General features: G+C 37.9%; 2 protein-coding genes across 2 annotated transcripts in view; one reads left to right on the top strand and one right to left on the bottom strand.

Annotated features, from left to right (window-relative positions):
- Positions 1–1,197: 1,197 nt before the first annotated feature.
- Positions 1,198–10,844, top strand: Setd9 (SET domain containing 9; the record flags this gene model as incomplete). The annotated part of the gene is given in 5 exon segments (XM_013518469.1): positions 1,198–1,565; positions 2,932–3,055; positions 3,418–3,533; positions 4,349–4,454; positions 10,167–10,844. Coding segments are annotated over 5 exon segments (802 nt in total), but the record flags the coding sequence as incomplete, so codon positions are not given.
- A 1,742-nt stretch (positions 10,845–12,586) lies between these two features.
- The window catches only part of Mier3 (mesoderm induction early response 1, family member 3), a gene marked incomplete at its 5' end in the record, with an annotated part of 30,310 nt that continues 26,372 nt past the window's right edge, over positions 12,587–16,524 (bottom strand). Inside the window, 1 exon segment of the mRNA XM_005392681.2 lies at positions 12,587–16,493. Coding sequence (XP_005392738.2) covers positions 16,036–16,493 — 458 coding nt within the window.

Here is a 16,524-nt window from a genome sequence, read left to right as displayed (position 1 = left end):
TCTCGGCGTCTGAGTTTGAGGGCGGGACGTGAGGTGTGCGGCCTGGAGCGGGTGGGGCCTGCGGTGGGCGGAGCCAGGGAGAGGCCGGGGGTTGGCGTAGCTGTGCTGGCGTGGGGGGGGCGTCGGAAGCCTGTGGCGGCCTTAGGTGGGCGGGGCCTGTTGACTCCTCGTGGCCCGCCTGGCCGGGGTTGTCCATGTGGAGCAGCACCTGTTTTCTCTGTGGTCCGCATTGTCCGGGCCTCAGCATCTGGGCAGAAAAACTCAGAAACTTCAAGTGTTGTACCGCGTGAGGCAGAGTTAGGTGCTTGACCCTTCTCACAAAAGCCAAGCTTTATATTCACAGTTCCGTAGAAGTAATTTTTGTGCTGCGAACCCAGCTGAGCTGTGAGGATAACAGCTTGGAGCAGCTAACACACAGAAACGAGCAAAACGCAACAGAAAGCACGTCAGAGTGTTAGGGTTATGCTTCAGACCTGCCGCACTCGCCGAGCGGGTCCCCTGAAGTCAGCACAGTGCTCACCAAGCGGATGAGTTTCCGGGGAAGGCCAGTTTGTGAAAATTAAGTTTCACACTACAGAAACGTGGATTCACATGCATCATTACTCTACTACTGTGAGAGGTTCCGGAATTGCTCCGTTTTTGTTCAGAAGTAAAAATACAATTTCAAAAAAATACTATAGTTATGGAAATAAAAGTAGTCCTTGACGAAGTACCTCTGGGAGGTGATGCGACAAAGGATATAATAATGTTAAATTTGTCTTTGAAACGACAAGTCTATGCAAAGCAGTGAGTGTGAGGATTCCCATTAGGTAATAACATTCAAGAGGCTGTGGAGTGTAGTGAGGGGAAAGAGCTGATTCTGCGTCAGGTTTTGTCACTTGGCAGCTTTAGGGCGCTGGGCAAGTTTCCTAACCTCCGCAAGGCTGTTCTTTGACTGCAGAAAAGGTATGTAAGTAGCTGGCAGCATGTGGTACAGAAAGGGCCTTTCATAAATACTGACTACTTGTGCGGGCATTGTTGGAAGCTAGGTACCTGGAGCTACCCCTGACAATTCTTTAAGGATTTTCTTAGTTTGATTCCCTTCAAACACGTGAGAACAATCTGACAGTTCGTTAAAACCGGTAACTCAGAAAGGATCAAGACGGTGTGGCGTTTATCAGTTGAAGGGTAGTGAATGGAAATTTTTCCCATTTTCAGGACCCTGCGGTATGTTCCAGAGGAATCCAAAGACAAAGTTATCTCAGATGAAGCTGTCCTAGGAACATTACTGAAAGTTTTCCAGGCTTTGTTCTTAAATGATCTCAATAAACAATCAGATATCTTGACCTTACTTCCACAACCTGTTAAGTCAAAATATCAAGACTTACTGGCACTTCAGCATCAAAGGGTGAATCTTCTTGAAAACAGACATCAACAGCAAAATATGTTTAAACCAGAAGAAATTCTTTATGAGACATTGGGTTTCAGTGTTGCCCGAGCAACTAGCTCACTGATTTCTGCAGGAAGAGGAGTCTTCGTTACTAAAGGATTGGTACCAAAAGGCGCAGTTGTATCTATGTATCCTGGTAACAGCTCAATTTAGTACTGACAAGAGTTTTTTGTGTACTGATAATACTTAGCCCTGTAATCCTTAAAGAATTGAACTGGAAACTCAGGTTTCCATAGATTTTTAAAAATCTGAATTCGTTAATTAAATGCTTATAAATCATGTTGTGTGTTAGAAAGTATCCTGGAGTAATTGTTTGGATGAATGCATTTTTCTTGTAAGGAATCTTTTCTTGAATTACCGTTTAAATTTAAAACACAGTATAGCTCCCTTTAACAAGTTTCTTAAAAAGCATTAGAGAATAAATGTTTGGCTTAATTGATAACTAAAGATTAAAAAGGGGTGAGTTAAAACATGAAAGTGTTTAAACCCATAAATAACTTCATAGAGACTTTCCTGCTTTTTCTACACTTGGAATGTAAAGCAGCTTCTTTGCCAAAAATCATTGGCAAGAATGTTCATTAGAATATGTATGTTATTGGTTATACTAACCTTACATTATTTGGTATAGTGGAGAGTGCATGGGCGTGTGTGTGTGTGTGTGTGTGTGTGTGTGTGTGTTAGGTAGACATGCTTTTAAAAAGTCATTCTGTTGTTTTATGACCCTAAACAACTATAAAACTTTTGTACAGCGAATTTAACTCTGAAGATTCAGTAAAACAAGGCAAAAACCAAAGTAATACAAAAATAAATTCAGTGAATAGATTAACATGGCTGGCAAGTGGGAAGCACCTTGTAAATATAATTTCTTCCTCTGTAAGTAAAAGAAGAAACAGTTTGAATGTCAGGCTCTTCCCAGATATATCTACATTATTTATTAACAAGAAGCATTTTGTAAAAGACTCTTAACTGATGTCATATCACACTCAACTTTTAAAAAATGTGTGTTGTAAAACAACTTAAAAATATAATGTTCATATTATTATAAAGCAAAATAGGCATATTTTCTCCTGTGTGAATAGTCGGTTCTGTATTGCATCTGCTATTGGGCACAGACTCTTCAAAGGAGAAAAATAACCTAAGAGAATGTGATTTCTAGATTGGAGGTAAAATGTTTTAAAAGGGATGGAGGAGTTGAAACACATTCTTCCATCATGTGTTTATGTTCCATAGAAAGGTCTTTATTTGGATTTGTTTTTTCAGTACCATGGATTGAACCAAGAGCCTTCACTATACCCTCAGTCTTATTTTTTTTTTTTTTTTTTTTTTTTTAATTTTTGAGACAGGGACGCACTCAGTAAGTTGCTTTGGCTGGACTCAAATTTAGATCTTTCTGCTTCAACCTTGTAGAGTGCTGGGATTACAGGCGTACACCACCATATTGGGGTTGGAGTTTTAAGACTTTTACATGTGCTACAATATGTCTTTGTTTTGTTGTGTGATAGGTACAGTATATCAGAAGTATGAGCCAATCTTTTTCCAGTCCATTGGAAACCCATTTATTTTTAGATGTCTGGATGGAACACTCATTGATGGAAATGACAAAGGAATATCAAAAGTTGTGTACAGGTAAGTGATGCACATATCCAAATTTAATAATAGAATACAGAACTACACTTGCCATGTGTTATAGTCTCTAGCATTTGAACGTTAAAAGTGTGTTGGGTGGCTTCTCTGTAACAACTCCGTTATCTGATTGATTACACAAAAATTTTTAAAAGAGAAAGCATACTAGTTTATTTATAGTTTTTTTAAAATTGTATTTTTAAGGGTCTGGGGATGTAGCTCAGCGGCGCAGCACCTGCCTGGCAAGCGTAAGGTCATGAGTTCGATTCCTGGTACTGGAAAAAAACAACAAAAAAAACCAAAACAAAAAAATTGTATTTTAAGATTCAAAACAGTCCCTTAGCTAATACTTTTACCTGTTTCAGATCTTGCAGTGGAAGAGATCGGCTTGGCCCTTTGAAACTGAATGATACTACATGGCTAACATCAGAAATTCATAATCCACTGGCTATAGGACAATATGTCAACAATTGTTCAAATGGTAAGTTGGCAATGTAGGGAAATGAGATCAGGTACAGTAATGGATAATTCTCCTGTGCCATATGACGATGAGTACCAGAAGCTGTTGAGTAACATCTCAGCTGTTCGAAGACCTTAACCAACTGTAACTTTTCCAGGAACCATATCAGAAAGAGAATTTGAGAAAATAATAGTAGATATCCTTTGGAAATCTTTAACTTACCATTTTTGTTCTGAATTTGTAATAAATATAGGCATTTGGTAATAAACACCCTTTTGATCATTATGATTTTAGTATTTTTAATAGAGATTATTTTATCAATGTCTTGAAATAGCCTTGTCCTAGGTTAATCACTAGCCTAAGGCAGCCTTTTTGTTGCTACATTTGTGAGTCACATACCTTTTTTGAGACTTGATTCTTCTGTAGGTAAAAGTTTGATCATTTGACTACGGCTAGCATGTATCCTTTATCAACTTGTTAGGGAGATGTGAACTTGTAAAACTGACTACTTTATTTAACTCTTAACCATTCTGATTTTCTATTTCCTGATATTTAAGAAATAAAGTATAAAACAGTACATGTGTTTATTATATAGGTTCATATATATAAACACAGATCCTTTTTAATTTATCTTTGGATGTTATTTTATTACATATATTGTTTATTGTAAAGATAGGTATGGATGTAGGTATATGAAATCTAATACTTTCTGGACTATAATACTAATTATTTGGGCACGTTCAATTTAGAAATTTAATTTAGAAAAACATACATCAAGTGTTACAATTCCATGACCTTTTTGCCCTTCTTTCTAAAAAGGATGTCCTTGTTCCTAGACAGAGCAGCTAATGTGTGCTATCAAGAATTTGAAGTGCCAGCAGTGTTCCCTATAGAACTGAAGCAGTATCTTCCAAACATTGCCTATAGCTATGACAAACAAAGGTTAGTTTTCTGAAAGAACATTTTGTATCTTATATCTTACGCTATACTTAAAAATATATAATTTCTAAGAAAAAGCTATATAGGAGTGTATCGAGATCCAGAATTATGATCTTTGCTCGTGTTGCCTAGGATTACTGTTGCTATTCTGGTTGCATGTGAATTTTAGGGCTGTTTTCTCCAGTTCTATGAAGAACACTGTTGGTATTTTGATTGGAATTATAGTAAGTTTATATGTCAGTTTATGGCCATTTTAACAACATTGATTTTGGCAATATTGGTTCTCGGAACAAGGATGTCTTTGCGTTTTCTGATGTTCCCTTTAGTCTCCCTTTTTAGAGTACTATAGTTTTTGTTGTAGAGATCTTTCACTTCTTTGGGTGAATTAATACCTAAATATTTAGTTTTTTGAAGCTGTTGTAACAGGCGAAAGACTTATATGATCTGAAGAGAAACCAGAGTATGAAGCTATTGTGAATGGTATTATTTTCTTGATTTCTTTCTCAGTGTGTTCATTATTGGTGTGCAGGAATACTACTGATTTTTGTGTGTACAGTGCTATTTTGCTGAATTTGTTTATTCCTTCTAGGGGTCTTTTAGTTGACTTTTTTGGGTCTTCTAAATCATATTATCTGCAAATAAAGATAGTTTGAATTCTTCCTTTCCAATATATGTTCTTTTTATTTCCTTCTTTTGCCTGATAACACTGGCTAAGCTTTCAAGTATTATATTGAACAGGAATGGTGGACAGCATTGTCTTATCCTTGATTTCAGGGAAGTTTAGTACGATAGCAGCAGAAGACTTGTCAGGATTTTATCACTTTGACATAGGTCCTTTTTAAGTTTTTTTTTGTGTGTGTTTCTTTGTTTATTGTTGTTTTTCTTCCAGTACCTGGAATTGAACTCATGACCTTGTGCTTGCCAGGCAGGCGCTGTGCCGCTGAGCTAAATTCCCAGCCCAAGTTTTTTTTTTTTTAATCATAAATGGATGTTGGATTTTGTGAAAGGCTTTTTCTTCATCTATTGAGATAATCAGATGGTTTTTGTCCTTGTTTCTGTTTATTTGATGTATTCCACTTATTAATTTGCATGAACCATGTGTGCATCCTGAGGATGAGGCCCACTCATTCATAATGTATGATCTTTTCAATGATTGGTTGTATTCTGTTTGCCAAAATCTTGTTCCAGTATCTTGCCAATATCTTTTATGTTTATTAAAGAGAATGCCCTGCAGTTTTCTTTTGTTCATTCCTTGTCTGGTTTTGGTATCAGGGTAATTCTAGTGTCCAAGAATGAGTTTGGCAGAACTCTTTCTCTTCTAATGCCATTGAAGAATTTGAGGTGTGTTCGCATTAGATCTTCCCTGAAGTTCTTGTAGAATTCCGCAGTGAATCCATTGGGTCCTAGGCTATTTAGTTGAAAGGTTTTTTGTTATGACCACTAATTTCATTCCGTATTACTGGACTGTTCAGTATTTTTGTATCTTCTTGGTTCTGTTTTGGTAATTTATATGCCTCTAGAAATCTATCCATTTCTTCTAGTATCTCCACTTTATTGGCATTCAGGTTTTTAAAGTAGTTACTGTAATGCTCTGGATTTTGGAGCATTCTTTGTGATTTTGCCGTTCTCATTTCTAATTGCACTGATACAGGCCTTATCTTTCCCTGTTTTGCTAAGTTTGGCTGTCTATTTTATCTTTTGCATAAAAGAACCAGCTTGTCTGTTCATTAATTCTTTATATTGTTACTTTAGTCTCAATTTCATGACTTTCCCCTCTGATTTTTACAATATCCTTTTTGTGCTAGTTTTGGATTTGGATTGTTCTTGTTTTTCTATGGCCTTGAGGTGCATGATTAGGTTATTTGGGATTGCTTTGTTTTTGTGATGTGAGCAGTCACAGCTATAACCTCATCTCTCAGAACTGCTTTCATTGTGTTTCACAGGTTCTTGTATATTGTACTGGCATTATCATTTGATTCTAAGAAATGTTTGATTTCTTCTTTCATTTCTTTTGTAACCCACTGATTATTCAAGGGTATATTATTTATTCTCCATGTGTTTACATAATGTCAGTGGTTTCTCTTGCCATTAATTGCTAGTTTCATTGTACTGTCATCTGATAATATGCAGGGGGTAATTTCTATCCTATTGTTTTTATTTAAGCAAGTTTTATGGCCTAGTATTGGGTCTATTGTGTACAAAGTTCTGTGTGCTGCTTAGAAGAATGTGTATTTTTTGTTGTTGGGTTAAGTGCTCTTAAGATATCTGTTAAGTCCATTTGTTCAAAGGTATGATGCAACTCTGATATTTGTTGTTTTTTTGTCTAGTTGATCTATTTGTGAAAGTGGGGAATTGAGGTTCCCCACTATAATTGTGTTTTTATCTGATCTTTCATGTACGGTAGTATTTGTTTTATGAAGTTGGGTATTAGGTGCCTAGTATTTGGTGCTTAGGATTTTTTTGTTTCTGGGAGGGGTGCTGGTACTTAGGTATTTATAATTGTTATCTCTTCCAGTTGAACTGTTCCCTTTACCTATTTGTAGTGACCCTCGTTTTCTCTTCTGATAGTTTTGGCTTGAAGTCCACTTTGTCTGAAAATAGGATAGCTACTCTTGCCTGCTTATGGGCGCTTGTTGCATGAACAGTTGTTTTCCATTTTTATTTTTAATTTATAGACCTATTAAAATATTAAATATGTTTCTTGTATACAATATAGCATTGGTTTTTTCTGTTTTTGTTTTTTTTTTGAGACAGGGTCTTGCTGTGTAGCCCAGGCTGGCCTTGAACTCATGGCGATCTTCTTGCCTCAGTCTCCCAAGTACTGGGATTACAGGCGTGTGCCACCATGCCTGATGGGTTTTGTTTTTTTCTCTGATCTGCCTTTCTTTTTTTTTTTTTTTTTTTTTTGGTTTTTCTCCGGTACCGGGAACCGAACTCATGACCTTGCGCTTGCCAGGCAGGCGCTTTGCCGCTGAGCTAAATCCCTAGCCCCCGATCTGCCTTTCTGTGTCTTTTGATTTATGAGTTGAATTCGTTTACATAGAAAGTTATTATTGAAAGGCATTGACTGAATCCTCTCATTGTGTTGTTTTTCTGTTGCTGATTCCTTTATTTTTCCCTTTTGTTTGACTGCTCATTCTGTTCTGTCTATTCATCCCCAAAGGTTTTTGGCATTGATGTCTTTGTTGTCTTTGTCCAGGATATCCTGAAGTATTTATTGTAGTACTGACTGTCAGGAATTTCTTAAGGTGTTCTTTGTCGTGGAAGGTCCTAATGTTTCCATTAATTTTGAAAAATATTTTTTCAGGATATATTAGTCTGGGTTGAAAGTTATTTCTTTTAGGGTTTAAAGAACTTCCCTCCAAGCTCTTTGGGCCCTTAAAGTTTGTCTTAGGAAATTTGTTTGTGCTGAGGTTGAGGAGTGATTTGAATGGAAAGACTTTGTTACTAGTATAAAGATCTTTTTAGTTAGTGTCTGCTTCTCAGTGATAAAGGAGTTTAAGAGTTCAAACTCTTTGTTTCTCATCTGTGGAAACCTAACATGTTGCTAGTTAGCTTATGTTTGGGGCCTCTGTACAGAGTTTTGGTATAAGTTACCCCGAGTTCCCCACGGAAGATACTATAGGCACTGGTTAATTCATATATAAATGGAGAGAGAGAGAGACACAGAGAGAGACAGAGACAGAGACAAAGACAGAGACAGAGAGAGACAGAGAGAGAGACCACCAAAAAAATGTATGCACACTTCAAGAAAAGAAAAACTTGTATACATATTTTAACACATACCAGACATTTACTTCTGGTAAACTGACTGTTTTGTCCACGTGCACATTTGGGTTTTCATGATGTCTCAATAAATTTTATATATATATTAGATAGAAGGAGGAAGATAGAAGAATAAGAAAGAGAAGAAGAGAGAAGGATAAAAGGGGGAGAGAAAAAGGAACAACAACAACAAAATCTAAAACTCCATGCAGCTGCAAAAAACTCAAAATCACAGCCTCCTTGCAGCCCCACTCTTACTGCGGTCTAGTGAGCTCTTCTCCCCACGTTCCCACAGAGGGAAGCTTTGACTTGGGGGGAAGAGGAGACTGGATCGATTGCTAGGTTTGGCTCTTTCCCACTCCTCTGCTGTCTGTGTGTCACTGTCCCCTCACCCTCAGTCCAGTGTGCTGCCTGTTACTGCAGGTGTCCGAGCTGGTCCCCCCTAGGATCTGCCCAGTTGCCTGCCTGTGAGCGAGGAGGCTTGTTGATTCCAGTGTCTGAGTCTGTCTCCCTGCTGGAAGTCGCTCTGAGCGTGACTAACGTAAGCCTTTGCCTCTGTCCCAAGATCTGACCCGCTCAATTACTTCGAAAAGGGGAGCATACAGTGTGGTTGGCCCAGCACTGAGTTCTGCCAGAGCCCTCTCAATCCCTGCTGCATTCTCTGTACCTGTTCTCCCTTGACCTTTCCACCAGTCGCACTTTAGATTCCCTCTGGCCGGAGTGCCACTTTTCCGCATTCAGTCGCTCTAGGCAGGAGGTGACGATGGCACCTGACAGTGGCCTGTTGGCAATGATTAGGACGTCCTGAGGGCACAGCACTTCTCATGTTTGGGGGAGGAACAGGCATGTGCCTATTCCTGAGCCAGTCTGACCGCTTCTGTCCCCAGGGTTTCACTGTTCACAGGATGCTGCCTATTCACATAAGCCCCTGGCCAGAGTTTTCTCAGTGCTCAGATCTCCATCCCCAGCCAGGATCATGCAGTTATTTTCAGCTTTGCCAAGAGCCTACCGGAGCTTTCGCATACACTGCTCATTGGCTTTTAGTTTCTCTGATGCTGTGGTTTGTGTTGCTTGCTGTGTTCCTATTCTTGCTGGGAAGGCTAGGAGCCTAGTTCAGTGGCTCGCTCGCTCATGGTGCCAGATCCTCTCCTAAGACGGTGCATGTGCCAGACCTGGGGTGTAAGGTGTGCTGTGGTCCAGGAGTGGACTGGCTTCCCCAGCTCACTGACCCTGGATTTGAATCTAGTGAGTTTCTCCTTCCACTTGCTTTCCCGTATCTGGCTTTCTTTGTTGCCCACGACTCTGTGTACCTAATCCGTCCCGTGTACATATGGGAGCCTCCCTTCCTGCTACCACCTAATCAGCCGTGATGGAAGCTTACTACGAGTTCTATATTAATACACAGTGCTGTAGAGAGATACAGTCTTTATGTATATCATTTCATGGAGTTGCTTGCAATTAGATTTTCTTAGCCATATACTCTGGGATATAATGTTGCTATAACTTTGAAGGTACATGTAAGGGTCTTATTGTGTCCCCTAAAAAAAGTATTTTAAAAAATCCCAATTAATTTTAAGTAACATTTTTCTTTCAGAATATGAAATACAAATAAAAGGCTGTTAAAGTATATTCTCCTTAAAAGGATTAAAATGATTCTAATTTTGGGCACCCACAGAAATAGTGTACTCAAAAAACAAACAGTTTTCAGAAGAGGTGGATGGTTACATACACTCACTGATTTGTGATCTATTTAAGTGACAAAGAACACATATACTTCAGAATACCTGTGAAGGGAAGATAACTATTTCCTCATGGAAATTCAAGATATTTACTAAAATGTAAGCAAGCTAGGTAGAAAGCAAGTTATATCTGTAAAATCCACGTTGGTTATTTTAAAAATGTGAGCTTGCATTTGTTAACACGCTGTTTTAATATTTTTCTCTTTTTCAGCCCACTTCGATGTGTGGTTCTTGTTGCGCTGAGGGACATCAGGCAAGGAGAAGAGCTCTTTTCAAACTACTACACAATTGTCAGCTAACGTGGTGCACTGGAGATTAGCTTTTCTACTTAGCTTAGCATTCTGAGTTAACTCAAAATGTTCTTTTGTTAATCATTCTGAGTTCTACCTGTAGAATAAATATTTTGGAATTTAATTGAAATAAGAATTGTTTTATTGATATTACAGTTATGTTCCAGTTTCATGGTAAAAGTGATTTGCTTCATTATTACAATTGCAAAATTTGTAATGCAATTGCAGTGTAATTGGTTTTCACCTACACAATAGTTTATTAAATTAAAACTACTTGAACTGTAATCTCAATGTTTTATTTTGTATACCTGTGATTTATAAAATTTTAGTCAAGCACCAGCAATTCTTACAATGTTGAAGTGTATAAATTTCTGTAAAAATGTTTATGTTTACAGAATAAAAAATACCTAGTGTTGCCATGAGTAAACTGGTGTGTTTATATGTAACTTAAAGATTGTTCCACCTGGGTAAGGGCAAAACATGTCATTATCCTCTTTTCTTTACTCACTGAACACTCCCCCCTCCCCCCCAAAAAAAGGTTTCAAGAGTAAGACATTGTTTTAGTACGGGAATATAATTAAAGATTCGTGTTGAGAGAATCTACTCTCCATGTCTCGTTTTTGTGTGGCGACTTAGATATGCTCCTGGCCTTTCCGTGCTCTGGAGAAGTGACTTTCTGAGGTATTTTTGGTGAAGCAGGCACTCACTGCCCACACCCTTCTGGCTCTTTCTCTGCAGCCCCTACTTACCAGAGAACAATGTGCCCGGGTTGTGCAGGGAGAAACCTGCAGCCAGCCCAGCCCATGAGGGAAGGCTTAATCCAAAGGTGGAGCATTAAGCAAGCCAGGACAGCCGAAGCTCTAAGGATACCTTCCCTAGAGCTGTATTAGTAAGTTACTTTCCTCTCACTCTGCCTGACTTGCTCCAACTATCAGTTCCAAACATGGGTCCGGAAGGAGGGTGTTGTTGGGCTCCTGAAGTCATCATGGAAGTAGCATAATTAGATTCTGACCACCTTCACTGCTATTTCATTTTACCTTGTTTATTGCCATCTCAACAGCTTCCTGATTGCTTTCTGTGCTTCACTCCCGCCCCTACAGATTAGCCCCCACCAAGAGTGATTATTTTAAATGGAAGTCAGAAGATACATCTGTTCAGAACCCTATCATGACTCAAGTCCTTTCACATACATGATCCTACTGCCTCAGATCTCACCTACACTCCTTGTTCATTCCATCCCAGCACACCTGCCTTGGGAGCTCCTTCTCTGCCTGCACAGGCCCTCCCCCAGAATTCAGCATCGCTTTCGTTCCATCACTGTCTGAGACATGCCTACCATCCTTACCGAAGTTTAGTCCTTTACTCCCACCAATACTCTCCTGTTTACTTCCCTGTTTCTCTGTAACAATTATGACCGGAAGGCTTACATTTACGTTACAGCACATGTACTATTAATTCCAGGAGAGGAACAGGAAAGCCAAATACGAAGGCATTGTGCCAAAGGTGTCAATGAAATCCCTGAAGACTGTTCTGCTCCCACTAGGCTTCTCCTCTCTCCCCAAAAGCCTACAGTACTGTTAGTTCTCATATGGCACTGGACTGCGTTCATGGCTGTATTCAAACCAGTTGTGGTGCTTCTGTGCATGTGGCCATCCCAGACTTCTCACAGGAAGGCCCTGTGCTGTCTGAGATGAAGGGATGTGCTTCTAGACAAGCAACCAAGGCAGAAAAGATGAAATTTTCGCTTTCATTTTTTTCCTTTCTTGGCATTTTACAAAAATTTGGATGTATGTGCAGACTGGTAACTATAAGTTCAAAATGAAACCAGAGAAAGCTCTAGAAAGAACAAATGAAATACGGGGACAAAAGCGTGGTATTAAGCTAAGTAAGATACCTAGCTTGAAAAAACAAAGGCAGAGGAAAGATGACTACAGATGATGAAACTACTGATAATACAGATACTTGCCATAAATATTATGTTGCCAAATAATAGTATCTAATCACATTTCAGCTACCTACCTTGTCTTCCTAAGAGACAACTGCCTACAACAGTGTTTGAAAAATAACCGATATTCAGTAAATATTTTCTGGACTAAACCAGAATCCTTGCATTGGGATGGTTAGAATTTTACTACAGATGGGAAAATATTATAGGTGACTTTAAAAAACCAATGAACTTTATTACTTACCTATCACATATTAGTCACTACATCTAAAACCAATTTAAACTGGCACAAAACCTACCTATTTGGTATTGCTTAAAATTCATTAAACATTTAGGCAAATATTCACACAAACCAAGAAAAAAAAGATTTCCAGATTTTTATTTCTGGAACTGTACACCAGGTATTAAAATACAACAAATACAAAATAATGCTCAAAAAAATCAGTGTTTTATGTACAAATATTAAAATCAATGCAACATAGCAACTTCCTCTTGAATACCGGATACTAAAACTTGTTCTGATTGTCACTAATTTATCTCATACTCACAGGGTACTTATTTCAAACTGGGACAACTGGGATCACTGGTCATCTAAGAGGAATATTAATATCTACCACATTTAACAATAAAACTAATAGGTTCCTCCTTTTAGTGAAAAAATCAGGAACTTTTTAAAAAACATAGTAATGTCAATATTTTTATAAATTATTTCGATTTTCCATTTGTAGACAATGTGCTTTGAAACTCTGGGCAAACAATCTCCTTGGTGGTCAGGTTTATTTGTTAGTTTACATTCAAAGTTGAAATATTTCCTAGAGACTTTGGTTAAATTAAATAGTATCACTATGCTCCATTAGATCAATGTTCTCAAATATTTATGCCCCTCAATTTTAAAAATTAAAAGGAAATGATTGCACAATTCTTTGACCTAATTGTACACACTTTAGTTTTTTAAAAACAGTATTCTACATCCTTCAAGTAAATTCAGCAGTTGACCATGACAAGAGGAAAACTAAACATTTAAAAGGCTAGCATGAGAAAGATGAAACACGACTAACAAAAGTATTGCTATAGTCACAGCACCAGTTACACTTCTAAGTGAACCCACCATCCTCTTCCAATTCCCTGTACAAAAAGGATACATCAGCCCACACTGCAATTTCTCACCATGGATTTTTGGTTTGTTCATATGAAAATAATGCGGCAAAGGAAAAAAAAAAAAAAGAATTTATCACAGTTTGTTATAAGAATTGTGCTTAACACTTAATAATAAAGGCATTGTTTCTTCATATGATTGCAAATCTGGTATTTTTGTTTTCAAACGCAATTCTTTTAATAAACAGTAACAAATTCTGTTAAGATGTTTAAACGGAAAGAAAAAACCCAATAAATCCAGCTTTTAAAAGAAAATTCAATAAATAGCTATTTTACATGGATAAAGTCATAGTGGTACAATTTATGAATGTCACATCAAGCATGCACAAAAATGGTATTATACATGGCAGAAGTAGTCAGAAAATATTGAATTAGATCTAAAAAGATATGAAGGATTTACACATATATACAAAAATCTTGCAAATTATTGCCTCATTTTAACAAGGAATTAAAAGTAAACGTTACCAGCTAGTTAGCACTCTCTGAGGCTAAAATCAGATTGGCATTAAAAATCTACTAAACTAGCTGGAATTTATTTTTCTCTCATATCATTTTCTGGATTTTGGTCAAAATCTTTATTTAAATAACTAAAGTGTCCATTCAACTTGCTGATAATCAGAACTTTAGATAAGAAACACTGTTTCCATCTTATTTCAAGATCCCAGCAATGCATAGATAAACTGAATATATTACTGCATCAGCTAATGAGAATGGGCATGTTTATTTAAGTGCAACTGGTATTAGCATTCAGTCATCTTTGTGTAAATTATTTATACAGACCAGCCACTGTAAACCCAGAGTGAAAATTAAAGTTTTAGCAATGGAAGATTATGGCCAGTATCTTTAGTAAGTATAGAAAGTGTACTGATTTTTAACGAAAGATATAAGGTTCAAAGTTTAGCACAACAACACAGCAATAAGAAGCTGACAAGGTGGATGATAATATCAGAAAGCAACGAAGAGCCCAGGCTACCCATACTGACTGTGTACATACAGGAATGCTAGACTTTAGATGTATAAATTAGAAACTGATTTTAAGTTATTAATTTAACTACTTTTGTCCACTGTGCTAAACTAAATTTTATAGTAAATGTGCTACTGCGTAAACACTTCAAAGCAATCTTCATAAAATGCTGCAAAGAAAAACAAGAATACATATCATCCAAAACTAAGGATGTCATTGCAGTTCACAGTTTGTATAATAAATACCCTCCCTTTCAATCACTAAGACCACTACATCCTATCTACTCTTCAGCACAACCTTGAAGCAACTTACACTTACTAATATTAGCAATGCAGCCAAACATTTAAGTTTTTTGCAAAGCAACACAACTAGTAAAAATCAAAAATTTTAATTAAGACGGTGCAAAAAAGTAACTGTTTTAACTGTACTATAAAAGCAAAGCTTATCTCCTAATACTGTAGTACATACTGTTTGATTCACCTTATAACTTAAAGATGCATGTCCTTAGGGCAAAAATGGCCAAAGTTTAGGACAATGGCTTCTTATTCACAATGTTTGAAATAAAAATAAAACAGTCTGAGATGTATCTGAATGTCTATCACTTTTTAAAACTTAGAAGTGGTAACGTACCATTCTATTTCAGATAGAAACTCACGTTTTTTTGCCAACTGTTCAAGCTAAACAAAATAGCTTAAATATACTTCAAGGTTCTACTGCATTATGCATAAAATCTAGAAGTCCCTCTAAACATTAACACTTTGAACTGCAGTGCTACAAACTTAAGAGGTGTCCCAAATTGTAAACCATTGAGTGGCAACACCCTAGGCTTTGCGAGTCATTTGCCTCAGGATAAACTAAACTATCAGTGACCGGTAGATTTTTAAGATTACAATCTTGATAATAATGGACAAAATCCGCTATGAATATCACATCTTCCAATACCCATTTTTTTAGCCAATAAATGAAATTACACAGAAATATCCTGGCAGTAAAATGACCAATTCTGTGTAAGGTAGCCCTGGTCTAAAATTCTGAAACAGGATCCAAGCAAGAGTCTTCATAATTTGCACACAGTTCCTTGCGCTGGCTTCCGTAAAGATGGTCTTGCTGTTTTGTAAACTGAAGTGCTCTAGGTGAGTAACATGAGAGAAGTTTCCATTAAAAAAAAATCCTTGCATGTTTGTGCAGTTTAAAGAAACCTACCCCTGCTGTTATTAATAAAGAAATTAAAACCAAAAAATGCTACATTGAGCAGGGACTGGGATCGGTACCTGTAAACATTGTTATTCCACTGCATCCATCTCGGCAAAAGGAATTTACAGGAAAAGAAGCCACACCGTTCAGTTCAGAACACCTGTGCTGGTTTTGAGCTGGTGGCCTCTGTCTACAGGTTTTAAAATTGGGTATAGGGGCAGTGGGAACAAAAATAATAGGAAGAAGAGGAGACTGGGGAAGAGGTACTCGGGGATGAGGAAGAGAGAAGCAGAGCTTAAAGCTGCACCACAGAGTTCAATCTTAGTTCCCAACTCTGCTGATCATAGTTCATTTCCACATTTATGGATTGAAAAATGAAAATACTCTTGATAAATCAAGATATAGTTCTATACATACAGACATCACTGATGTCATAGTGAAAAAGGTTCAAACTTCCAGTGAAAGACTATGCAAACCTGATAGCTCCCCTCAAGTTTACTCGGACTGCACACCCTGTTCCCAGCTCCCTGCGTCACTCGGAGTGCAGGGCGGCGTGCTGATGCAGAGCGTGGGCACTGATGAAACCATTGGTCTCGCCAGCAGACAGACTGCCGAAGTCAGCCACGGAGACGGCCATTTTGGCACTGGTGATATGATGTGTGTGATTTTCAAAGTCCACACCCAAATTATTTACAGAAACGTCGCTCATAAAGGATTCGGGAACAGCAATGCCCATTTTCAATCTCTTTGCTGGTCTTTCTGATTCTTCACTGCACATGTTCATAGGATTTAGCTCCGAGTGATAAAATCCAGTCTCAAATAAGTTAAAACAATCGTTTTCCCCATTGCTGGGCAGGGTGAGTAACTCTTCCGTTACCACAGGCACATGATTCACGTGTCCACGGGGTGCGCTGCCCAGGGGAGGAAAGCCGTCATCTAAACAATTCACATCCACGGGGTTGCACACGGTTGCCACACTGTTGGTCAAGGCTAAAAAGAAGTAAAAAATGGTTTAAGTAAT

The sequence above is a fragment of the Chinchilla lanigera genome, unplaced genomic scaffold (genome assembly GCF_000276665.1).
Source record: "Chinchilla lanigera isolate Chin_1 unplaced genomic scaffold, ChiLan1.0 scaffold00045, whole genome shotgun sequence".
Taxonomy (NCBI): Eukaryota; Metazoa; Chordata; class Mammalia; order Rodentia; family Chinchillidae; genus Chinchilla; species Chinchilla lanigera.
Note: the sequence above shows the minus strand (reverse complement) of the source record. Positions and strands in the feature narration are given on the sequence as shown.